This window comes from Geospiza fortis, unplaced genomic scaffold, assembly GCF_000277835.1.
Source record: "Geospiza fortis unplaced genomic scaffold, GeoFor_1.0 scaffold138, whole genome shotgun sequence".
Lineage (NCBI taxonomy): Eukaryota > Metazoa > Chordata > Aves > Passeriformes > Thraupidae > Geospiza > Geospiza fortis.
Genome location: NW_005054307.1, coordinates 1,261,525 through 1,289,099, shown reverse-complemented (window position 1 = coordinate 1,289,099; position 27,575 = coordinate 1,261,525). Strand labels below are relative to the sequence as shown.

General features: G+C 36.3%; 1 protein-coding gene across 1 annotated transcript in view; it reads right to left on the bottom strand.

Annotated features, from left to right (window-relative positions):
• The window catches only part of CRPPA (CDP-L-ribitol pyrophosphorylase A), a 104,610-nt gene that overhangs the window by 19,410 nt on the left and 57,625 nt on the right, over nucleotides 1-27,575 (bottom strand). Inside the window, exons 8-9 of the mRNA XM_031066814.1 lie at nucleotides 27,410-27,502; nucleotides 23,143-23,271 (exon numbers count right to left, since the gene is read on the bottom strand). Of these exons, the coding sequence (XP_030922674.1) occupies nucleotides 23,143-23,271; nucleotides 27,410-27,502 (222 nt within the window). The remainder of the gene's footprint in view (nucleotides 1-23,142; nucleotides 23,272-27,409; nucleotides 27,503-27,575) is intronic.

Genomic DNA, 27,575 nt, shown 5'->3' with positions numbered 1-27,575 from the left:
GTTATATATAAGCAGCAAAACACCAAACTAAATACCACAGATTCTTATTTTTCATAAATGCTTCACTTTGCCTGTTGTGACAACTTTATGAAATTATTACTTGAATAGTCACTGAAAATAAAGGCTATATATTGTAAAAAGTATTGTTTCATAATAGAAACACATATGTAATATATGTAATTCTGCACCTGCATTAGCTGTCAGTCATGAACTGAAAATTACAATAGAACTTGATAGAATTAAATTCCTACAAATGATACCTAAGAGGAGGTTGGAGTTTGTTCAAATTGTACTTCAAAGCAGTTGCTATAGCTGCTCATTTAAACAGCCTTGTATTTTCTGCCTGCCTTTCTCTTTCAAGTTTATTTCCAATTTCCCATTTACTGAGTGTCTGTGCAAAAGTTCTACATGTTAAGTAACAGATATATTCTTAAAGACCTGTGATTGTCTGTCTTCAATTTAATTAATTTGCTCAGAATCTTTGTATATAATGTGAACATAACAAAATTCAGACTCCAGGCATCTTGATTCCATAGCTTAGTGTAGCAAAGAAGGTTCTACAATGCAAAGCATTAAGTTCAAATACATGGTGGTTTAGTTTAAATTAAAAAATTAGAATTCTTAAAAGAATTTATTTTTACAATTATATTGTGTTGTGTTATTTTTATAACTTTTGTAAACTGTACATAGAAGATTTTGGAACTGAAAACACTGGTCTAGATATTTATATCTACTAAGAATTCAGCAGAATTTGAAATATCCCAATATCAGGATGGAGACAAAACAAATTCAAATGGAAGAAGTTTCCATTCTTCCTTGTGGTCAGTAAAAAGAGTAGCTCTGCACATTAGAAGTCTCCATTTGCAGTATTTACTACACCTATCCCCCAAGGTAAGGTAAACCACATAAACATGAACATTTAAGAATCCTAACACCTAACTGAGCATAACTGAGTTGAGAAGTTCCACAAGCTTCAGTGAGCGTCAACCTAATATTAATCTCATTTGCATTTGCTAAATGCCGAGATTTATTAAACAATTGACAGAGCATATAGGAAAAATGGAATATGCCTGCCAGATACTGTTGCTTAATTCATGGAAGGTATACAGTGAAACAATGGATAGATGACACATACTGTATGTAACTCACAGATACTGCCAGTTCACCTAAAAGTTCATTTTAACAAATGACCAAAGGAGCTCTAAAAATGCCCCCTGCATTATCTGCACCTGCATGAGTTTATTGAGTCTATTCCCAAGCCATACCTATCACACCCACTCAGTTAAGCAAAGACAACTGTTAATGAAAAAATATTTTCTAGTTCATTCTGCTCAACCCCTGCTGCCAATCAGTATTCAACAGTGCACTTCCAAAGTTGCCCGAAGTCAAATTGACTTCGGGCAACTTTGGAAGCAAACACGCTGGAGGAAAGAAACTTGACTCTTCCTACGCCATACTGTGTTTCCCCATACTTCCAAGTTTGAATCATTTCTCAGGAAGTATTTTTCACATCCCTTGTCAAGTATAGTTCAATCTGTGCCTTAGCTTTCCTGATCCCATCCTTACATATCCAAACTGCATTCCTCTTCACTGCCAAGGTTACTTGTCCTTGCTTCCACTGTCTATGCATTTCTTTCCTACTCCTCGGTTTAAAATTCTTGCTCAGATCTCAAGACATCCCTTCCAACCTCAAAAACATTCCTGACAGTGCTGTAACAGGCATCAACCTGTAGGCATAACTGTCAACATTTATCAGCATATGAAGCAAAACTGGGGGCAAAACACCAAAACAAAAGCCCAATGTACTTTATTATCATACTTTCTAAGCAGTGCTGTTCTCAGCTATACAACACATCTCAGTGCACCAGTGAAATCACTGCACATGTATATTCTCACTGCTCTCTTAACACACCTCTTGGAATTACCTACTTCTCTTACAACATCTAGAATGTTATTTTGCATAGAGGTGTTTACTCTTATATGTCATATCAAACACAGTCCTGCTTGCTTAAGCTGGAGTGTGTGTTTCAGCAAAACTTTCAATCAACAGCAACAAAGTTTAAATGGCATTTATGTAGAAGGTGTTTAACAAACACCTGACAGAACACATTATCTGCTTGTTACAAGGTTATTATTGATGTTGGCCTGTGTCAGGAAGAGTGTGGCCAGCAGGGCCAGGACAGCATCCATCCACCTGTACTGGTGAGGCACTGGTGAGGCCAGTGGTGAGGTTCAGGGCCCCTCACTACAAGAAAGATGTTGAAGTGCTGAAATGTGTCCAGAGAATAGAGCTGGTGAAGGATCTGGAGCACAAGTCCTATGAGGAGCAGCTGAGGCAGCTGGGGATGCTCAGCCTGGAGAAAAGGAGGCTCAGGAGGGGCCTTATCACTCTCGACAGCTGCCTGAAAGGAGGTTGTAGCCAGGTGGAGGTCAGCCTCTTCTCTCAGCCAACCAGTGACAGGATAAGAGGAAATGCTGTCCTGAGGGAGGTTCAGGCTGGACATCAGGAAGAATTTCTTCACAGGAAGGGCTGTCAGGCATTGGAAAAGGTTGCCCAGGGAGGTGATGGAGTCAAATCCCTGAAAGTCTTCAAGAAACTGCTGGTTGGGGCACCTAGTCCCATGATCTAATTGACAAGGTGGTGTTGGATCACAGACTGGATTCAATGATCTTGGAGGTCTTTTAACAACCTGAATGATTCTGTGACTATTCACAAGACATGCCCTACAATTGTTCATCAAACCTGCAAGTCACCAGCTGCCTTGTATACCTTTGTAGACAGGTGTTTACACTTAAGAGAAACACACATTCTGAACTCTGAGCATTAGAGCTGACAAGCAGACTTTGTAAAACGGTACAAAGCTGCTATGTTAATACCAGCTGGCTTTAAATGTCCCTGCACACTGTGACAAAATGCTTTTTTGGTAACTGCATTCCCACCACTTCACATTTTAATACTACTGAGCAATAACAATGCTTATTGTTTTCACACTTTTTTCATCTTCAGTCTATCAAAATAAATTGCCATGAATAAAGCAGATGATGAAGACTGTTCCTACCAAGACAAGATCCTTACATACATAATTTTTTTATCAATTATGAACTGAACTTCATGAAGAATTTCCCATCACAGTTTGCTTTGCACTCGATTTTAGGCACACAGTACCTTCACTATCTGCACTGTCTTCCTCATAACCAAGCACAATCTGAATATCCACGAGGCAACTCAGGTCTGTGTAGTCTGCTCATCTCACTGTAAAAGCACATGAACAGCACTTAAAAGGAACCACCACTTAGGATCATGCTGCTCTTGCAGAATGATTCAGATTACCACACATACCAGTGGAGAGTGTTTAGTGAACTTTGGGATATGTCAGGAAGAATTTCTGATTATCAGTATTTGAGAAATACTACCTGCTTGGGGCAGCCTGCTCAGAATATTCTCATCTGATGAGGGACATGAACAAAATAACATCTGGAAGTCTTTTAAATCACCCACCCCTGCTTAAAAAAAAAAGCTATTGTCTGAATTGATGATTCACAGTTATAACTTTTCTAGTAACTGTCAACTTTCTCATGCCAATTATTTAAATATCAAAATAATATATTTGCCTGAGGCAATAAAAACCAATAAAATAAGAGTTGGCAGTTTTCCTTACATTATAAAAATCTTGATTCAAAGAGTTCATCCAATTAGTAAAAGAATAAATTGGATTGTGTACCTTTTAGCTAAAGTGTTTAACGCTGTTTTCATTTAGAATGTATTTATGCTTGAGTCCAATAACAGTGAGTGAGAGTGACAGGGATCCATTTTGTGGATCCTGCCATCTGGCACAGGATCCCCTGGAAGAGTCACAGAACATCTGTTTAAGCACCAGATGCTCTTGAGGCAGACAGACAACTTGTGTGAGGGGCACGGAGGGTAGAAGGTCAATCAGATGGGTGTCTCACTGGGCTGGAAGAGGTCTCCTCCCAAGCACTGCCAATATACTGGCTTTTATATCCAGACTTTTTGGGTTTGACTTGAGCCAAACACCCATTCCAGACCACTTCTGCTCCATAGCAGTAGCCGAAAACATAGGAGCTGAGTGGAAACTTCTGGACAGAGGTGGGAAAATAGGGGAAATGAAAATAATTTAGAGTAAATAATAAAAGTAACAGGTAATTCTGTTGCTGAAGAGAGTAAAGGACAGGGACTATTTGATTATAAAAAGGATGCTGCTGCAGGTCAGAGGAGAAGAGAATTTCCTGTACCAAAAAGATGAAAGAGAAGGGATGATTGTCTGGCAAGACAGAAAGGTAAGCAGCTGTTGTATGGAGAGGAGAGTTGCTGCTACTTTCCAGTGCAGGAGGGACAGGAAACTGAAGCCCAGGTCAATATTTTAACCCAAGGAACCCAGGAAAAGAGTATCTTCTGGAGTTTCCTAAATTCAGCTGTCTTCACGAGGTAGAGCAGACAGTAAGAGCTGACCAATGCAATGATGTTGCTGAGGACCTTGTAATTAAGCAATACACATTTTGCAGACTTTTACTTCAGTCTAGTTCAAATCTGAGGCCCAGATCATGTGTTTTCACTCCAGCAATTCCAATGATAGTTATCTAACAAATCTTTGGTTTCTAAGGAGCAGATATATCAAGGGGATACTTGGTGAAGCACTTCATCATCCTTTTGTCTGTCAGACATGGTAACACCAGGTGGCAGAAGCAATGACATGAATCTCCTTTATAAGCCTCATATATGGAGTCAGCCCTTTCTGTTCATCTTTGTTTCTGCTTTGAGTCTTCCTGTCTGCGCCGGCAGTTTATATACAGACACGAACGGGACTGGACTACTGATGGATGCGTCGGAACCGTTTATTTTCCAGAATCTTTATAATACATAGTTTTGTCTATGCAAAGATTCTGACAGTTCGCATCCAGGCAGCAAGCCAAAGAAACTCACTTGTTACAAGTCACCAAATACTCATCTTAGCCAATTACACAGAGAGAAAGCATATTGACAGTGATTCTATCTAATCAACATAAGCACACGTAGCTGGGGTTAAAACAATACTTGCTTGTTCATTTATAAGAAAACAAAGCATAAAACCCTATTCATAATTTTAACCTTGCTATAGAAACTTTTTGCAACTTAGAAAGTTATTCCGAATCGCTAATACATAGCTCTATTGTTCTATTCCTCACGTCTTCACTACAGCTTAACAAGATGCATCAGCAATATCCATAACTCTGCTGCACTGAGGCCTGTCTGTTTTCCCACAAACCTGAAACCCTCTAACTTTATGGATTCCTACACTGTCTTTTGTTACACTGCCACCATAAAGCCATCAGAAGTTCCCTCCCTCTCCTACTCTTCCATATGTAGTAGATATTCCGTGACAATACCCCAGATTAACAGAATTCATGGAGCCACTTGAGTCTGAGGAGAGAACGTTTTCTAGGAGTCTTTAGCACCACTGCTCTTTGACTCTAGTCTGGTACCAGCTGGAGGCATCAGAATCTCTGGATGAGACTGCATCACCCTGGGACATGGATAAAGCATACAGCATATACAGAACTTCAAGATACAGAGGCTTACAGTCAAAGCCTTCTGCTATGAGCTGGCATTGTGATTTCACCATGCTCATAATAAATTTCATGTGCCTATAATTTTTTCAGTTACAGTAGGCAAAGATATAATCAAGACTGCTGGGGCCGTTTTTCAAACCGTATTTTTTGGAAGTGTATACATAACTCTATATGGAGAACATCTTTCCTCACATGAAGCAGTATGATATGATCAAGTCTTGAACCTAGAGATGTTCACATTACTCATGAAAACTCCAGTGGAACTGGTACTGGAGGGACAGTGACCACTGACAGTGATGTCATCAGCAAAGACCGTGAGGTTTTATTAGTCTATAGTGTGAGCAGAATATTTCAGTAGTATATTCCCCATGGAGCAATACAATCTAGTATGATTCCACAGAGGCTCCCTTTGTTATACTAGTGTTGCAACTTAACAAAAAACAAACAAAAAAATGAGGCATAATACTATAAACATACTTAATACTAGTCAGCTATGCTAAGATACTACAACACTAATACCAGAGGGTTACTTTGGGGAGATCCACCTGGGGCTCTTCCTTCTATATTGCTCAAGTACTGACACAGTCTGAAAACATTTCTAATCTGACAAACTAAAGCAGCAATGCATAACTAAAAGGCTTCTCCAAAGCCTGTTCTGGTGAATCACAGTATAAAACCAGAATGTTACAGTTAAAATGTCCAGAAAATACCTACAAGTCTTATGGGAGAAGTTTCTTATTCTTGCAAGTCTTAGCAAATCTGTGTATTTATTTTGGGGGTTAAATTTTTCAATTCCAAAGGAATAAAGGGCCCTACCATTGCTTTATGTCACTTTTATAATCTTACTTTAAAATGCCATCATCACTAATAATAAACTTTGCATTGTCTTTCAAAGTGAAAGTTCTACTTCGCTAATGTTAATTTTTATAGCATTATCAACCAGTCTTCAATTACAGTGGGGTTTTGGTTTTTTTTTCAATAGGATATACCAGCATCGCTGCAGAACTCAGTTGATTGACACTGAAATTATTTTTCCCTCAGCATCTCAGACAATAATTGGGTCTCTACTGAACATCTTCATCAGTCATTATGGAAAGCTTTTTAACATGCATATGCAGGGAAATATGATGAGTCGTCTGGCACAATTATTTTCATAATTGAGTAGCTGTTATGAATTCCATTTTTGTAAATAGAAGCATAAAATGAGGAAATCTCCACAACTTTCCTGTCCAAACTCTTGCTCCTGAGCTATCCACATGAAATTGAAAAACTGAAGTACCATTACTGTGTCAACATGGACCATAACACTAACAAAATCCTGCTTCTCACAACCAGACATGCAGACAAACATTCCATTCTCCTAGAACTCCCAGGTTCCAGGTTTCTACCCAGCCTACTTTAAATTCAGCTTCCTTGGATATAATTAACCAAACCTCACATTGTTTATAAACATATATAAATACTAGAATGAGCTAGCAAAATAAATTCTGAAATACTGCATAATTAATTTGCATACCACTTATTTTAAAATAAATGTTTTTCTTAAACACCATAATTGTGGAATATCAAAGCAATGGAATAAATCAAAATCTTACAAGGTAAAAAAACAGGCAAAACAAAACAAAACAGAAACCAAATCCCCATTATTCAGCCTTAAAGCTCAGAGTGAGGTAGGATCTTTTGTCTATTCCAAGCTTATGATGGAGAATTCCTCACCACTTTTTCTTTCTCTCAAATCTGATCCTGTATGTTCATTCCTCCCAGATCTTCTTACAAAGGGTGACAGAGAGACTAAGATCTATATCTCCAGATCTGGCTAGACACAGCATTCCCTAGAATGTGTTCCTCCACACAGAGCATAGCATCCGTGGTCGTGTCATCAATCACAGATGCAGAGAAATGAATATAAATGTGCTTATTTCTAAACCTGATAGCTTGTTCATACTTGAAAAGAGATAAATCACTCCACAAGTATCTCATAAATAATGTTCACTTACAATGAAAGCATTAATAATTGCAATAGTATGTATGAAGATCTACGCAGAAGGCTAGTCACCTATCACAGGGTGTGGAAAGAAAAAACTAATAGCATGAACAGTTCAAAAACTCTGAGACACAATAGACTTAAAAGACATAAAATGCTGTGGGGAGGAAAATGTGGAGTCACACAAGAACTTGTGAAGTAAAGCTGTGAATCCGTACGCATTCCACTCCTCCGCAGATACTGGCCTGGGGCTACTATACGTCTGGAAGAGGGTGTCTGTGTGGAGATTTACGAATTAACTGCACTTCATTTTCAAAAACTGCTATTCATCATCACATGGTGTTTTCAACAAGGCCAGTTGAGCTACAATGCTTCAGCTGAAGCCACTAAGTATTTGCTAACTTGATACTGATGTCAATTCCAGGGTGGAGAAAAGCATAGAAATTAAGGATCGTGGTAGGCCAGTTTCACAGGAATTTTGCAGAGAACCCTATTTTCTGACTTTTACAACTCCTTTCTGCTACTTGAATTTTTACTACAGCTCACTCTTCCTCTTAGCTTACACTAAAAACATTGCATCCAAGTTCCTTCTCTACCGAAAGACGCTGATAATCTCTACCACGTGAGAAAGATGGAATAGCAAGAACATGATCTGCATCACTGGTACTTTCATTTATATCTGACTGATCAAGCAAAAAAGAACGGTTTTATAGTTGCTCCCACTTTAGCACTTTAGCCTTCTCTATGCCATGATGAACAGACACTGTTCATCAATACAATAGCATGCCATGTTTCAGTGTAGGGTGCATTTGTAACTCCTGGTAGGCCTTGAGTGTTCCTGCATGGATGAGCATGTTTAGGAATGTCTTGGTTTAAAATAAACGTTAGAAACTTGAGTAACAAATATATAATCATCATCTGGATAAAGATGCCTAAAATCATACAGCCTCTAATTACAGTAATAAAAGTATTGCTGACTGATGAAAAAATGTACTATTTATGCTGCAGGGATTGCAAATCAACACTTTTTTATACTGAGTTAAGAATCCAGTCTGCATTATAAAACTCCATTGGTATATAAAATAATTACTCATTGGTACATAAAATAACTCACCTCTGGACTGCAGTGATTAATCCTTCTGGCTTTCTCCTCCTGTATTATCTTTTTACTATGATCTATATTATTGCCATGATAATAAACTCATTGATTCAAGACAATACTTGGTCTTTACTGGATAAAACATGTTTATGTAAAATGTATGCTCATTGTCCTAAATCACATCTTCAAGATATCTTTCATATGTAGTAAAATATTGTCTCAGCAGATTTTCCAAACATGCCTACAAAGCACAACCCTCAGAAACCTCTTATCTTATTTTAATATCATATCTTTAATCTTATTTTGCTCACTATATCCCTGGAGTGAATATTAAAAAGAAGACCTATTTTACAGTTGCCAAGTGGGGATACATCATCTGAACTGCAAATTTAAATTTAAATGCTTTAGATCTTCTAAAAAGATTAAAAATGTGAGTGGTATTTTCATCTATATTTATGAAGTACATATTGATAGAGTTTCCAAATTCTGTCAGTAGGAGTGGAAGAGCCTTTCCTCGTTCAGAGATGATGTGGTTATTGCAATGCTTTTCCTGTTCTCAATGGAAGAGTTGTGGACCATGGTCTACACTCAATTGAGCCAGCTTATAATTAATTTTACATTAGATGCCTTTTTGAGAAAACAGAGAGGAAATAAACTGTTTACTGTATCAGTTTTCAATTTTAAAATACAAAGATTAACACAAGTGTCAGAACTCAAATAATTAAGGAGTTTCTGTGCAGACTATTTCAGGATATTTTTGCATAACACATTTTAATAGCATATGATTATTTACTTTTCACTCCACAAGACCCATTGGGAACAGCACGAACAAGCGTGGCAAGCTACCAAGACTGGTAAATTGATCATGGACTCCACTGTCTACTCCACCCATGCCATAAAAAGCCATAATTGCTGCTGCCCTGCTCCCAGTCTTTTTTATTTCTCTCTCCTGCAATGTTCCCTCCTGTCTTGCCTTTTTTCTCCCCCCTGCAATAAGGGGGGGCGGGGGGGGGGGGCTCTTTACACCTTATTCTCTCTTCTTGACACCAGGTGCCCAAGCTGAGGGCTGTACATCACCACCAAATAGAAGCAATGAGCTTCAGTGTGTTCCCTGGGGGAAAAAATGGGGAAAAAATTCCAAAGTCTCTGTGGGGTCTGTTCAAAGTCTTTGTGGAAAGGGCAGCCATAAAGAAAGCTGAAGCCCTTGGACAATAATCCACGATGAATACAGAGGAATGTCTGCAAATTTCACTCACATCAACAGGGTATGTACAAGAGAGCAGGGTTACAGAGATGAATCACTTGGCCAAATCTGGATTAATCATCAAATCATATAATATCCTCATTTGGAAGAGTCCAACAAGGTTCACTGAGTCCAAACCACAAGACAACCCCCAAAATTACATCATGTGCCTGAAAGCATTGTCTGACGAGAAAACAGTAAAAATTGTTCCTAATATTATGTTGGCTCTCCCTACCAGGATGCAGCTTACCTTCTTCAGCAAAGTGGGAAATAAGAATTTAAAATTATATTTAATTAATTTACTGTAGCTTCCAATCCCACCTTGGCTCATTGCTGAGACTGGACAGAGTCTCCAGTAGCAGGAACTCTGTCAAGGACCCCTGTGAACAGACAGAAGCTAGGACACTATAGCGGCTGCACAGAAGGAGGAGTTCGTCAGATACATAAGAAAGTATGCCTAATGCATATAGAGCCAAGATACTGCTCACTTTTCACAAAACACAGTGTTAGAACAGGCTACAAGTATTTTTAAGTAAGTGAACAAATCATATAGCTCAAAACATACTGCACAGAGTAAATCCACCTTCATCTACTAAGAAAACTATACAAATAAGAACATTTCTTTCTCAATTGGAGAACCACCTCTATGCACAGCCAAGAAAGCTTTTCCTAGTGTTACCAAAAAAGCATTCTATTTTTAAGTGGAAAGCTTTTCTTAAATTTTACATTCATCTTGTACTTACCTTGATTACCAAATAAAGTCAAATCCTACAGATAACATGAATTTAGAGTAAGCACAATTTATAAGGATATCAAGTTACAGTGCTTACTAAAGCTTGTAGAAATAATAATCATGCTGCTATGAATGATAAAATCACAGGAACAAAAAGAGCCATTGGACTAGTACCATTGAAGTGTACTAGCTTGACCCAACATCAAAGTACACAATCATAGGATCACAGCATGGTTTGGGTAGGAGGCACCTCTAAAGGCCAACTAATCCAACCCCCCTGCAATGAGTCAGGATGTCTTCAAGTAGATCAGATTGCTCAGAGCCCTCTCCAACCTGACTGTGAATGATTCTGGGTTCTGGGCAACCTGTGCCAGTGTTTTACCACCCCCAGTGAAAAAACTTTTTTATTTAATCTAAAAAACTCTCATTCAGTTAAAAAACCATTAAAGTTTCTAGTGCTTCTCTGCAGTAACATCACTTTTGCCTGAACACTTGAATGTCTGTATTCTTTGGCTGAAAAACATCAGCAAGGAGACACAGTTGCTACATTATCAGGATACAGAGGGCTTTTTCTGCAAAACACTTGCCCTAGGATTAAAATTAAACTTGTTGCTGCACTTCAGTGTGGAAATAATGTTAAGAGCCATGTGCAAATGTTCCATTTCATACTAAGTTGATGCTGCCTCAAATGATTTAGCAATGTTTTAGGGTGGACACTGAATATGATTCCCATTTTGGCACAACTTGGTGCAAGCTTATGCTATAAATTAGCACTCTAAGGTCCTCTGACCAATGTTCTCATCCCAAGTGAATCTGATCCTTCACATCCTTAATTATACTGGCAAGTACTCTCTTAAACACAGCTGTACTGCTTCTAGCAAAATGCAATATTGATACAGAATCTTTGGGGAAAAAAAAGCCAAAGACAACCCTTGATAGTTTCACCAGTGCTTCACAGATTTTAAGAAAACCTTTTTATTTTAAAACAAGTTTCCCACTGTCTTTTTCTGCAAATAAAAAGTTATATTAGCTCTGCCCCATTGTAGCACTTTAGTTTGTGGTGGTCTTTGATTTGAGGCAAGAGTGAACATTATTTTCAAAAGGCAACATGAAGAAAAATCCTGACTTACAAAAACAAGAAGTATGTTACTGTGATTTGAGTAGTTGCTTTTCAGTAATAACCCTGAACATTTCAATATATCTCTGTGTTCAAAAGGACGTTGCTCATGTCCCCCTTATCCAAGAATATGGAGGTGGTAATTAGGCATGCAGCCAGTGAGTCTCCAAGCAGTTTGTCTACATGCTGTAATATCAATTAGTACAAAATATGCCCTTTTCAAACAGAAGGAGAGAATGGCCTAATTCATACCATAAAGAATTAGAAAATGAAAAATATACAGAGTTAATTACATAACAATGTTTGCCAAGCAATGAATAGCTGAAATAGATGGGTATACAAGACAAACACATTTCAGATGAGCTTTATCAAGTCACATAGGCAAGATTGATAAAGTTACTAAAACCAATACAGAAGGAAGGCAAAGACAACAATGTTTGCTTAAAGGAACAATCTTGCATGTAGAGCGAAAGGGTTGGATGATGATTTTTTCTGTCACTTAATTCCTATTTTTTGATGCATGAAGAAAAAGCAACATTATTAGCCACTCATTTTTTTTAAGCACTGATGTTGAAATCCATCTCTTTTAGAAACATACTTGTCTCAAACTCTTACAGATACGGCTACAAGGAGTTGCTGGCATATGAAACCACAGTGGCCCTTCCACTAGAAATGCAAACCCTGTTAACAACAAAAGCAGCAGCGCAGCTGACAGAACTGCCATCCTCCCTTTGCTATTGCTGTGACTGACACACAACCTGTCTATGAAAACTTTCAGCGGCTGTTTTCTTACCCTACTAAATTTTGTCCCCACTCTCACTCTTGGGATAAACTATTTCAGCAAAGAGATTATATTCTTTAGGATAAAAAGAGTTTTTTTCCAATTCATGCCTGAAAAAAGTAGAGTGGCAAGGTACCTTGTAGCAAAACTTTGATCAGTCAGATTAGGAATTAAGGAAAATAAGGAAATCATCTGAGTTCACTAGGCCAATTATTCAATAAGCTCTCAAAAGATCATAATTAACATTTGCTGGATGATCCTAGGCAGTAAAATGCACTTTTCTCTATCATGAGGGAAAAAACCTAAACAAACTGCAAACAAGCTTTAGTAGAAGGTTAAAAAGCTAAGAGGCTGCACCAACAGATAACTGTTACCTTCTCCAAAATGTCTATTTATTGCAAAATTTATGTAAAATCTGAAAAAGTGACATGCCAGTAAGAAGTACTAGTACATTAATCAACAAAATCTTACATCAACTGGACATAGATGCATGGTTAGCCCTTATTTAGTAACAGCTAGCTACTTAAAACTGGGTTTGGAGTAAACTTTAGGAAGTGGAATTTTGACAAACAAACATGCTTAATGGAACTTCAGAGCGCAGTAAATAACCCCAAAACATTTTTAAGCTCTATAAACAAAGCAGATTCATCTTCTCTCTAAAAGATTTAGAACAGTACATGCAGAGAACATATAGTTCCATAAAAAAATAACTCTTCACTTCAGAGGAAAAGGAACATGCTCTCCCTTTTGACACCATCAATATTTTGGTTTATGAACTCCAAGAGCTCGTAAACATAGTTATGCCAAAATTCCGTGGAAGAATCTCTGTGCCTTGAACATGGCAAGCATAGAGCACACTTGGAGGACAAAAATCAAGAGATGAACTATGGAACTGGTATCTGACCTAGTTGAAGGAAAGTTCTGAACCCATTTTATTTCTTTTTGAATAATGAAAGACCTCATAGGAAAAACATATAAAATTGCACAGTTTTGGGAGCAAGTGACCATAAAAGTTGGTGTGTAGTGAGCTTTACAAAGCATACTTCATTATACCACTGCTGTTTAAGTAGAAATCACACATTATCTCCATCTTTCATATCATTTGCTACAATTTTGCCTACAAAATTCAACACCTGGTCTACTTAATTTAAGCACAGAACACTGGAATTAAATAAACAAAGGAAAAACACTTGAGCTCATAGCTGCATAAGAATGGAAAGACTGAGTCAAGGAAAAAATTGAAGGCAGAGGTTCTGCCAAAAATGTGCATTCATGCTGCTGCCAGTACCACACAGGTTGAATAAAACTCAAATGTAAACAATCCCCTTTTTTAAAAGATTCTGCTGGGTAGAAACTTCAAAGAGCAAAACAGTTATAAATCAAGACGATTTATATAAGTACATTGCAAAGTAATGGGCCATGATGTTCAATAGAAAATATGACCTCTGACCTGGTGAGAAAGTACACTGTAAGGCTTGGAATATGGTTAAAATATTAGTTAGGAGGATAAATAAAAATTGGCTTAGGAAAGTAGCTCCTCAAAGAATGCTTTAAAATCAAATTTAATGAGTTCAGACTCATTTCATGCTGGAAAATCTATAATGGTGATATTTTCCACTTTTATTCAATCCAAGTATTTAGCTGGAAAATAACTTCCAGGATATACCTCACAACAAAATTCAGATGAAACTCACTACCCAGTGGAGGCTTCCTATGATCTTTCTCTGATTTCTGTTAAGCCTCAATCCACGCATTGATCTTTCTCTGATTTCTGTTAAGCCTCCATGCATCTCCACGTCTTAAGAGAACAGTTTCATCTAACTTCAAACGCTCTGCATCTCATAGTCTTGAGATATGAACATATTTTCATATTCAGATGTTCCAAAACATATTTAGATGAAAGCCAGCTAAAATGTTTAGAAACTTGACATTGGTGAGATGAAAATGCCATGAGATTTGCTCCTGTTATCTTTGAATGTTAAAAAATAAATAGCCCTCAGCAACCACAAGCCAGCACCAGAATGCACTGTGATTGTTCTGGCCTTATCACTAACGAAGAGAAGCACCAGGTTCCTAGTCGTGTGCATCATCTCTAGTTTAAAAATTGCCTTAGCAGGCACAACAGACTGGTAATAATTTCCAATTTTAAACAAGAAAATTCTGAAAAGATACAGGAACTACAGAATAGAAAGCTGTAACTCTGTACCAAAAAATTTAACAAACAATTAAATACTCTATAGTAATAGCAGGGAGTAATTTAAGATGATGAGAAAGTCAACATGTTTTTAAGTCTGAATGTGCATTCTCACTGTATTTCTTCAAAGGAGTGGGTGACATTGATTCAATTTACTGGGATTTCCAAAACTTTCAACAAAATTCCTCCCCAAAGGTTTTGAAGAAAACTAAGGTTCCAGGACATAAGACAGAAGACCTGCCAGGGATAAATCCTTGCTCAAAAGACTAAGTAGAGCAGGTAGGAAAAAATGCTTAGTCCTCAGAACAGAACCTACACAGTTCAGGTAGGATTTGTTATAGGATCTACGTTGTTCAACACATTCATAAAATAATTGGAAAAAATAGTAAGTATGAAAAAATATGAGTTTGCTTATGATATGAAGTCCATTAGGGTAGCGGCTGACTGGCATGGAATGCAGGAAGTTCATGATGAACTGAGTAACTAGACAATACAATTATAAATGAAGTTGAATGCAAGTGAATGTAAAACAATTAATCTGTATTTCAAATTCTAAATTATGAGATCTCAGCATACCAGTAGCAAGCTCCTGTGCTTAGGACACTATTTTGCAAAGAACCACCTCTCTTTCTTTGTTTTCCAATCTATGTAGTTGCTCGCTAGGGGACACACTGGAGGCTAAAATTTACACAGATCTCAGAAGACAAGAGCATGGAACAGAAACCCATCAGGGCTAATACTTCCACAGAAAACCTCTCTGGCTCAGGAAATACTTAGGAATTACTGAGTGTAAGGAGAAAATTTAGGGGTGTCATACATGTTTCCCCTGGTCTGATTCTCTCCTAGGGATTTCCTTACAGCTACTGTTGGACACAAGACAATGACCTAGATAAACTTCTGATCTGGTCCATTATGGTCATCTTTGATGCTGACATATTGCAGCATAATAAATCCCACTGCAGCAAAACCCAAACCTGGGATGTATCAGGACAGATACTTCAGGAGGAGATGGCGACAAATCTGAAAAAAGTCCAAAGGCACAAAGTAGCTACTAGGACACACAGGGTATCACCGGGATCTAATGGCTCTGCATGCTGGGGCATTTTTCATTCTTGACATTATTGGGCCTTTGCCATGTGTAATATCACATTTTTAAATACTTCAGCACTGGGTGGGGTGTGATCCATAATGGATGACTTTCACTGAACAATTGGACACAAACAATAAATAAGACTTGAGGGTTAGTGTTGAATACATACAGAACCCCCAACCACAGGTCTTCCAGCCCTTCTAAAGAAATACCCCAAAGTTAGCCTGAGGCTGGATTACTTGACTCCTGCTAATATATAGCAGGAGAGGATGAAAGAGGAAATTAATATTCCCAATATAGATTTGATGGTTACTGTGTCTGCTGCACAAATTTTAGGAATTACCACACTATAAGAGCTGTTACCACACAGAAGAACTGTTACAATCACTACAATGTACAGCTTGAAGGGAATTTTTGTATTTAAATGGCTGAAGAACTTCCTAAGTTTTCCTGATCCAATATAGTGATGAAAATTGCTACAACTTTTGCATACTTTAACTATAAAAAGAAACTTTTCTTTGAAACTGGAAAAAGTTATCTGAAGAATTTCAGCCATATTTTTAATTGAAAAAGCGCACTCAAAAGACAAAACTCATTAGGAAACAAACACAACAGCAAGCTGTTAACATTTTCAAAATGCCTCTTAAGCACACAGAACAATTTTAGAAAGCTTCTTTGTTACTGTTGTTTTATGTAATCAGAACTAAGCTAGAAAAAACAGAAGTATTCTGTACTATAGGTATTTTAGTTACCTGCTAAATGATGCCTCTGGGGGACAGCATGGAAACCAAGTGAGAAGATTAATTTTTGATGTCCAACTTAGACAGTAAAAGAATACAAACATCGCTTTAACTGGAGAATTGCAGCACTAACAACTCAAAACTGCAACTGCCCTTAAACAGATGCAATGGACTTCAGAGGTTTCTGTCAGGCAGGCTAGCAATGGAAAGAAAAGTTAAAAGCCATTTGTTTGCAAACAAAATTTTGGGTCAAAGTCCTTTCATCTTAAATGTTTATGTTTCCATTAAGAGATAAGAGGTCAACATCAAAGCTTTAATAAGAAATAAAAATCAGAATAACTCATACTATCAGATTTGAAGATGAAACTCAGATTTGATGCTCATAGTATTTGTTTTTGCAAATGGTTCCAATTCAGTGTTTATTTCCTATTACAATAATGTATCCAGAATAATTTAAACTAACATACTTTTCAAGTTCCTATATTGTATATCACCTATTTTCCTTTTCACTTGAGAGTCTGTTAGTTCACCTCAAATCCACTTGTTCCCCAAAATTCTTCATACTGAGGAGCTATTTTTAGAGGAATATGTATTATACAATTAAAATGTCCACAAAAGAAACAACTGGCAACCTTTATTGAATAACACTGTCAGAATGGCTGAACTGAGGTAAAAGAGCAAGGATGTTTAAAGGCCATTTTATGAAGTCACGACTTTTAGGATATGTCTACATGCCTTAATCACTTTGGCTGACAAGTTGATGGAAGAACTCTGATTTCTCCAATTATAAGTTCAATAGCTGAAGCAAGTCTAAAAAGGTCATGTGTAAAAGGCATAAAATATTAACCTCATAGTTTTCTGTGCAGCTTATTAAACTCATAGAACTTGTAATAGCAGAGACAAATTGAGCAACTTTCTGACCTTTCTGTGATAAAAACCTACAGTTATTTAATGAAAGCCCTAAAGGTTACCAATTATTTTTCTTAAAAGCCCATCTTCCTCAGACTGGGAATTTGGTACTGCACTGAGAAATTAGTTTGTGGAAATATTCATTTGAGTGCCTTTAGAAGAGTTGCAAATCTGGAGAAAATCCACTGGTTTGTTACCTGTTTTGGCTAGAAGAGGAGGAAGACTTGAGGGGAAACAAGAGAACAACAGAGAAAGGTGTCAAGAGAAAAAAAGCAAGAAAATAAAAGAGCATGTATGCATGCATTCAAGTTAGACACACTAAAACTCTGAAATAAAAGAATAGCAATCCAAATTTTTTCATCAATATTATCCGGTATCAAGCTTCAGGATTTCTACTAAAATGACCAGCCAAGCAGCTCTGCTTCCCACAATGTCATGCACTAGAGTGTTGCAAGCAAAAGTGAAGTTGCAAAGTTCTGTGTTTATGACCTTTCCTGACTCAAAGGCCAAAACTTCCACAACGTTTTGGTAAAATTTGAACTAATATATTTATTAATTGACCTATGTTCCAGAGACATGTTCTTTTTTAATTTCTTGACATCCTCTGAATGGTACAAAACAGACGCAAAAGTCCAGGTTGATCAAACAGATTTCAGTTCAAAATACAAAGCCATGTTTGTAAATCTTTCTCATCATGTCAGTTCTACTTATTGCAAAATATGCATTCATGACTGATTGCAGATAGTACTAATAAGGATAAAAATGTGTAAAACCTCCATAAATATAAATTTCTGGTTTTATTGGTGAATGACTGGCTATGAGTTTGTATTAAGAAAGCTACAGATTCTGATTTTTATGAGCCTATCCAGATAGTAAGTTTCAGACTCATTTGGTTTTCCTCTTTGTCCCAAACTGCATGGAAACAAGACCACTCTGGCTCATCACATAATTTGCACAATTTTCCTTGGTGAAAGAGTGAATAGTCCATAGGATCATGAAATTTAAATGCTCAACTTCTACCCCTTGAAAATACTAAACAGTAATTACTTGGCCTTTAGGATTTCTAGGAATAAATGTAAGTTTCCATATTCATTACAATCTATTATGTCATTGCAGCTGAAATTAAAATAAGTCATTTTAAGAAAAGTGAAGTCTCCAGGCAGCGCCCCAATCATTTTAATCAGATTACAATCATTTGACCAATTCTATGCTGATAATTAGGTGAATTGAGAAGCATGCAGGGGTCATATACAGCAGAACCTATTTGTTTTTAATGAGTTTTCAAAATTTTATTTTGTGATTTTGCTTCATTTGCCCTCCAGGCTCATTATCTCACTACTGGTTGCCAAACCACCTTCTAGTTTGTGGATTATCCCATCGAGGGGTGTGTTCCCTCTTTTGAGAAACACTGCCTTAATGTTTACCCATAACACTATTTTAAGGGATCTTTGATGAAAAAGAAATCATAAATGTTTACCTTTGGGGTTTACCAAGACAGACATAAAACACTTCTAGCACACTAAGTATTGCTTGAGCCATCAACCACACTGCAGACGAGCCTCTTGTCTTCAAAAAATCTTTAAGGCTACAGTAAGTGTTCAGTATGTTTGCATAAGAAAACACCCACAGTTCAAGTTCCTTTCAGTTTCAAGCAGCTTCATAACAATTATTCTATTGCATCATTTGTCTCTTTTTAGCGTAGGTACTGTGATTTTTCTGGCTGTCAATGAATAGCTCCCTTATCTTAATCAAATAGAAGTTTCAGAGGCAAAAGTATTTGGGCCCACTGTACCCTAGGCAAGGCTCCGCACATATTTGCTGCTCTGACACAACATTCTGTCAGTGCTTCTCTGAAGTAGGATTATTTTGAATTCATACAGTTCTATAATCAAGATATATTAATGTTACTTTCTTATTTTAAAGCTTTCTGTGGTTTACTATGAACATCCAAATGTGCCTTATTTTGGATTATTACTGTTCCTTTTTAATCCCTCCAAACAGTAACAAAGTCTTTACTGAAACTTACAGGCCAAGATTTTATTTCTGTAAACATTACAAGCTGTTGAATTTGAACTCCCACGCTAGGAAATGCTTTTATTGGTCTCTTTTTATTATTTTATTGATCATTTTTTGTAACTCAGTCATAAGACTGCTATTATTATTACTATGAATATTTTTAAAGGGAGAAGAGCAGTAAATAAAGAAAATAGGGTTTTTTTTAAAACATTACTGTCATATTCAAGCAAAACCCCATTAACTACCTAGCACATGTTTAAAGATAATAATGTGTGTGTGTGTGTGTGTGTGTGAGATCAAGGCCCAATTTCAGTATTATTCCATTGCTCAGAACATAGAACAACAACATGCAGCTGAGGTATCCTCCCAAATCTTGTGCCTCCAATTATATAAATCAATAGTTTTAATATATATCCATCCCTGCATGGATGCAATGGTTTGACATTAGTTTTAATATTCTTTGGGTTTTTAGCAGTTCTTAAGTCCCCTTCTAAGTACAACTTTGTTTACTTAAGAATAATTTGGCTTCTTTGTATAGGTTTTCCTCCTAATATTCAGAATTTGCTTTCTCCATTACATCCTACTTGATATGAGTATTACAACAAAGATTCTTATTCTAATATATAATACCATGCCAGTCATTGCTATTTTCAAGATGAACTTCTCATTAAATTAACGAGTTGGAATTTGACTAACTTTTCATCAACACTTGCCAGTAATATCATCCATAAAAATGGACCTTTCTCCCTATTTTTACTTCACATTACTTATCAGCTATTTCCTTCAAATTATCTGAAAAATGGTCAAAAACAAATTCCCTAAGCTCAGACTCAGATACTGAATACTCTTTTGGCCCTTTGCATTTTGACTATGCAAACCACTTCTAACATTGCAGAACTTTTTTGGAAAAGAAAAAAAAACATAAATCCAATTTAAATTAACTGTATTTTCAGGATGCAAACTAGACATTTTATGAAGTGGATCTGTATATCAATATCATAGGGTAATGTGGTACCCTATGCATGATGTTTATGAGACAAATAACTATTTGTGTACCAGGCACTTGTTATAGGCAAATGAAAGGTAAAAAGCAGGTCATTTATACAGCACATTAAAGCCTTTTCCTTTAATTCCCCTGATTAGTTTCTCGGTGTATCAAATAATCATAAAAATACTTGACATCTTTTTCTAAATACCAAACAAACACTGCTTTTAAGAAGTGAAAATCAAGGTTCATACCTTTTCTTAGGGCTTCGTAGCTCTTTCAATACCATTAAAACTGAACTCCATCATTCTACAAGCATTTAATTTCCACTTCCAAAACTTAAAAATCTATATTTTAAAAATGTATTTATTTCAACAAACCTGCTTTTCCAATGCAAAATCCAAAAGACTGCCCCCATTTTCTTTTATATCAACATATCCTTACAACTCAGTTAATCATGTAACCCTATGAAACATAACATCATTCCACCTGAACATTACCATGGCCTTGTCTCAATAAATTCCCTTTTTTTTTAAGTTAGGAAATGTGAACCTATCAACTGTGTATGTCTGGTAGTGATGATATAAACCTGTCAGCTAGAGGAAAGCTCCATGAAGTAACCTGTCATCACTCTTTTCCTACAGCTTTCTGGGACTTCTAGAAAGCATCTGGTGACAGAAGTTATTGCAATAATAGGATTTCCTGCAGTAGCGCAGGTGCTTTTTTGTGTTTCTACTTCTTCTGGACTCCCCATCATGCCTATATGAAATTCCATCCTCAAGGATGGAACTCATCTACAGGTTCATCTATTAATGGCTTGTACTAGAAGTAAAATACCTTGGTGACTCTCAAATCATGCTTTGGACTTAAGATTAAAAAAAAAAGGGAAACTGTTTTAAAGATGTTTTTTCATGTAAAAAAATTGCTTTTGTTCACAGTCTCTCAGTCCTACCCAGACCAGCAATAAATTTGGGGCGATGTAATTTCTAGATTCATACATCAAGTCTTTCCATAGGTCTTTACCTAGAAACAATAATGCTCTATATAGATCTGCAGCCAAAAGTAAACTTGATACATATATCATATATATACAAATGATGTGTACAACTTATTCTTTTGTTATTGATCAAAGTAGACAGCAGGAACTCCAGACTATATTCCTCTCTCTGTGAGCAGGGACATGTTTTAAAGCTATTCTAAAACAAGACAGCTAGAAATAGTTTACTTACTTTGTGAAGTGTTTTAGTCTATATAAGACTTTCTCCATGCTAATAAGTGATGATTCTCCCTGCAATGATCTTACATAATGATTCTAGCTTTTTATTTTCAAAGAATGGAGGCAGCAGTCTGCTGCAATCCTTTTATCACCACAGATCAAGAATTCCCACTCAGATCTCAACTGCTCTTATAAGTGCCCATTAATATTAAAATGTCTTGTTGCCATGCACATCAAAATCCACTGAAGATTATAAAAGATTTTTCTTTCTTCCAGTCAGCTTTACTAACTGTTGCTATCCACATATGTCTATTTGATTCACTTCCATATAAAATCATATACACACAATGAAGTCTGAAAGGCAAAAACTGCAGTTAGACCACAGCAATATCTGAAGCGTTACTTTTTACCATTATAAGGTGACTCTTGAGGCTATATTTCAATAGTTATTCAAATTATTTTTATCAAAAGAAGCCAGAATTCACCCTGAAAAAATGGGGTTTGATAGCAGCAGAAAGAAAACTGAACAGTTGTATACCCATTGGTGTATTACAAACAAGAGATGAACTAATGTCATATAATAGCAATGTTCATATTGTGTTGGCATTAAAAGTCTATAAAAGCATAAACTGATAGGTATTGATACTCACAGCTCTTAATAAAGCAATAGAATTTGATGGGAAAAATCAAGTGCTTGGTATACCAGAAAAAGATTTAAAACTAAAGCCACATTTAATCAATTATATATAAACCCAAACACATAATTAAAAAAAAAAAACAATTAAGATTAACTAAAAAAAACCCAGTTAAGATTACATTTATTCTTCTTTATTAAAATTTCTAGCTTACTTCTTCTTTCAAACTTCAGTTTGCTGAGTTAAAAAGCTGAAAAATTATATCTGCACTGGAGGCAAGGCAACCCACTCTTCTGGTTGACAGAGTATGTTCCCCAGGCAAATGGTTTATTTTGAAATAGCTTTTGTGAGTACAAAGTATGTTGGAGTGCTAACTCTTTTTGCCTCCAGCTGAGGCAATTTTCAGCTATTACAGACACTGTTTCAACACCTATACACCATGCCCTTCCTGTCACCTGAGTACCAAACTCTGTTTTGATGAGGGACATAAAATACTGCAGAACCACTGACTGAATGTACTTTCACTATTTTTCTCTTTTTCTAATGCTGAGAAAAAAAAGCAATTTCCTAAGCAGAACAAAAAGGGTCCTGATGTTTTCATGCATTTCTAAAAAAAGTTTACCATGTATTCCTCTCTAATCAAAAAGCTTACATTTTTGTTCATAACTACAGGCTTGTCTGAATTTTTAACAAGAACAGGCAAGAATCTTCCAAAAAAATCCTTTTCGTGTCATATTTATTTCCCTTTGATTTTGTTTTAAATGAAGATTCTATCATTAATCATATAAATTGCAAAAGAAGATAATTTGCACACAGAAAGATAATTACATACCTTATATTGGATAAGGAGACCATAAACTAAAATGTTTTTCTTTTTAGTTTCTCTTGCAAATTTCTTGATCATAGTTAGGTCTTCCATCTCAATGCTGAAAGAATTATTTTCTGGAATATCCAAGTGCACCTGCAAAAGAACGGATGAGGAAAAAACAAAATCCACTTTTTCCATAGTGCACCAGTTTAGACTGATGGTTTTTAGTATCTTATTTTTATGTGTTAAGCACAGATAAAAATAATGACTAAAAAAAAGCTTTTCTTAGACAGCTTCTATTTACTACTGAATTCCACTACTTACACATATAGGGACATGAAAACTATTTTTTCAAAGCAGAAGAAACCAATATGCCAGAACATGTCATGCATCTTAAAAATATTCTAATTAATTTGAAAACAAGCAACATTCTTTTATAAGCTCTAGACTAACTTTCATAGGAGTTTTTTTTTTTGTTGTTGTTGTTGTTGGGTTGTGGTTTTTTTGTTTGCTTAGGTTTTTTACTATCAGAGGACTACAGCATACACGTGTCTTTTGTAAGTATCTTGAAGGTTTTCAAGACAAAACTAAATTCTTTAAAGTTTAATTGGAAATGTACTATCCTTTCAGTATAGCAAATTAGTTGCCTTAATTGGGTTAATTTCAAGATGATACTTCAAGTTTAAAAAGCAGAAACTACCTCAAAAGAAGGTAGGGATATGACTATCCTGAGCCAGCGGGCAAGGAAAGGCAGGTCTCATTTCCATCAGGGGTGCTGCACAAACATGGCAGGTCTAACAGGACCTTAAGTGAGTTTAAGACGTGTTTGGACATCACTTTCAGGCACAAGGTGTGATTCTTGAGGTGTCCTGTGCAGGGCCAGGAGTTGGACTTGATGATTCTGATGGGTGCCTTCCAACCTGGCACATTCTATGATTCTCTAAATTCCCTCTTGGGTATCCTGTGCAGGGCCAAGAGTTGGACTCAATTATCATTGTGGGTCCCTTCCAACTCAGAATATTCTGTGCTTCTGTAACTGGTATTTCCAAGGAGGTATCAACTAGCTCAATACTTTCCTAAGTCTTAAAGATACCACAATTTAATCAATTTCCCTTACAAAACTTCTATTAGCTGTAGAAATCAAAATTATATATGATGATTTGTACATATAAGGTTTCAGTGTCTATTAATAGCATAAATACCTTTATTCCTAAAAGGAAAATTATTTCAAGTTCTCTTTGTACTTTATGTTCCATTTATCCTGACAGAAAATAGGTCCTCACTCATTTCCCTTGCAACACTTTTTTTTAAAAAAGCTGCCTATTGCCTAAATGCATACTTACCAGAAGCAAAGCTATTGTCTTCTATTACACAAGCAGTGATTAATTTTCACACACACATTGTTTTGTTATTTTCTACCCAAAACAAGGCTAAGTACTACTCATTTACAGCTATTTACAAGAAATTATAAAACCTATTATTTTGAGAGAACTTAACCTAGCTCCTCTTTACAATTAACTTCTTTAACAGCTTTGAAAAGAGATTTTTCTCAAACTAACTTTAGTACTGAAGTGCAAATAATTGCAACTACAGAGCTGAAGTAGTAGCATTTCTTTCTTTCTAACCCTAAGCAAAGCAACAACATAAAAATCAAATCCATTCATACAATTTACAAACATGAAAATGTATTGCTCAAAAAAGCAATGTCAGTTTAAGAATATGATTTGTCAGGTTACAGCATAATTGAAGATACTGACTTGATGCAAACAAATAATTCCCTCAAGTTTACCTCTGTGATGCCTGTTTCTCCTGTAACATTAATCTTCCCTTTTGTCCAGATATAGTATACCAATTGCTGCTACAGCTTACAGATGCCATGAAACAATCCAGTCAAGCACCAGGATAATGGATAGACTTTGAATCTGTGGCAACTGATAGGTGGGAATATGAAAAAAAGCCATCGTGTCCAGTGCAAGCTCATCCTTTTATTCGATCAGTGCTCACTGGGTGGGTTAAACAGAGAGTCTGGCACAATAATAACACCTGTCATTTCTACAATTAAAGAAGATGACTATTGGAAGGGGAAAAAAACCCTTTTTTTTCTTAATTATCATATTATTATGAAGAAATTGCTTTTTGTCATAAAATCAAAGAATAGACAAGAACTTTCCAATTACCCAAATCCAATTGCATTAGACTGTTCCTAGTTATGAGTTTGGAATGGAAGCAGTTAGCTGCTCTCCTCATTTATTCTTTCAAGAGTTTTACTTTTGAGAGTAAAAAAACATGTTTCCCTTATAGCTGGGACCTATGCATTTAAATGTCAATATATTGTTTAAAATTCTGATTCACATTCATCTGAGAAATATTAATATGTCCTTTTACATTTAAAGAAAGTGTACCATAGGATTTTCCATTAACAATTCATTCAGTTAATACATTTAAAAAGTGTATATATATAGGAAAGAATAAAGTTGAGGAAAATGCCACTCATGAGCCTTAGAGAAGAGGACACTGAATTTAAATTAAGACTGCTGAAGGAAGTTTCTGTCCACCATAACATCTGTAATGAGTTTTAGAGCTCAGAAGTTTAAAGGACTTCAATATTTTCCAGTGAATAATATGAGACAATGATTTGTTAAGCTAATTCTTGTCACTCTAAACATACCTTCCAGACCTCTTCTTCTTCCCTTCTGGTATTTCTAAAAGATAGTGTGGTACATCCACGAGATGTCCAAGCGCAATTAGACAGCATAATTTTAAGAAGTGTATTTCTATCAGTGTTTTAAATATTAGCAACTGTTTCCACCTAGTTATAAGATTTTCTTCCAATGTCTAGTTCTTAGAAATTTCAAGTAGTTGTCAGAAACAACTGATGGATCTGGAGTATAATAAAGGCATTAAATGTATTATTTTCTCCTACACCTCTTTTAAAAGGAGACTACTTAAATAATTCATGCATGTTTCAGGCTGTTCATGCAAATATACTTTCATTAAAAATGGTTCTGGGTTCTACAATGACTTCAAGACTTAGTATCTCAGGGGCAAAACCTGAGTTTCGTGAGGAGATAGTGTAAAAATTACTTGCACTCCTATTTCTTAGGAGATACTAAGACCAGAATTTTTATCGCTACAAGTATTAAACCATTTTCACATTCCCAGCATCACACTCAAAAAAGTATTTAATTGAAAGTCCAGACTGGAAAGTGCTATCAATTGGGCAACATAAGTATGCTTTTGACACCTTAGCATTAGCTAGTTGATAAATAATTCCAACTTTATCTTCACACTCAAAATTCAACACAGACAGAAATGTTTTTTTATATTCTTGCTAAAGGACTAATGAAAACTAATGAAGTGCAAAAAAAGACTATTTTGCACATCCAGTGGCCTTGTAAATGACCAACAGAATTGGAGATATGTAATTGCTCTGATTATGAAAGGCAGAAGTAATTTATCTTTGATAATTCAGGAAAATAAGGTTTTACCCTGAAGTTCCCCAGAAACAGGGTCAAGAAAATAAGATTGTCTAGAAACAAAGTGCTAAATATTGATGTTCATAGAATCACAGCAACTCACTCCAAGAGAACAGCATACAATAGGTGAGGCTATAATAGGTATGATAGGTTAGGCTCTACAGAAGGATCTGGACAGGCTGGATACATGGGCTGAGGCCAAGGGTTTAAGGTTTGAGAGGGCAAAGTGCCAGGTCCCGAGCTTGGGTCCCAACAACCATACCCAGCACCACAGGCTGGGCAGAGGGGCTGGAAAGGTGCCCAGTAGAAAAGGGGCACCACCTGGCAGTGGCTGAGCAGGAGCTAGCGTGGGCTCAGGTGTCCAAGAAGGCCAGTGGCATCCTGGCCTGTATGAAAAACACTGCAGCCATCAGGACCACACACACATAGCAAAAAGTAAAGCCACTTAATTCTATTTCAGCTGAGCATGCAAGCACAGCACATGCTTTACAGCATCCCCAGCAGAGATAGAGCACAACAGCAAGGCAGGAGTTAACAGTCCAGTACAGCCAGCTAGCCACAGTGAGCCTTTCACAGAAATATATAACTAATAAACTGTCATTTGCTAGTTCTGACAGCATACAGTATGTTTGTTGAAGCAAAAATGAGTTTCTTTGGAGACCAATTTACAGTTTGAATTTACAATTTTATTCTCAGTTAGCAGCAGTGTAAACTAGTCTAACTTAAAAATATTTATATGACATATTACTTATATTTATATTAATTTAAAATAATTAATGAGATGCTTTCTACAGTAACTTACAGGAGTTACCTACCAAAATAAGGACAACTGGATATAAGAGAGGAATATTTGATTTTTCCAACATATCCACTAGTTCCTGGGTTTCTTGAATGGCCCACCTTTTATCCTAAATAAAAATAAATGTTTAGAATTACTGAAAACAACATTTATTTCATAAAAATGGAATTTGAAGAACTGTT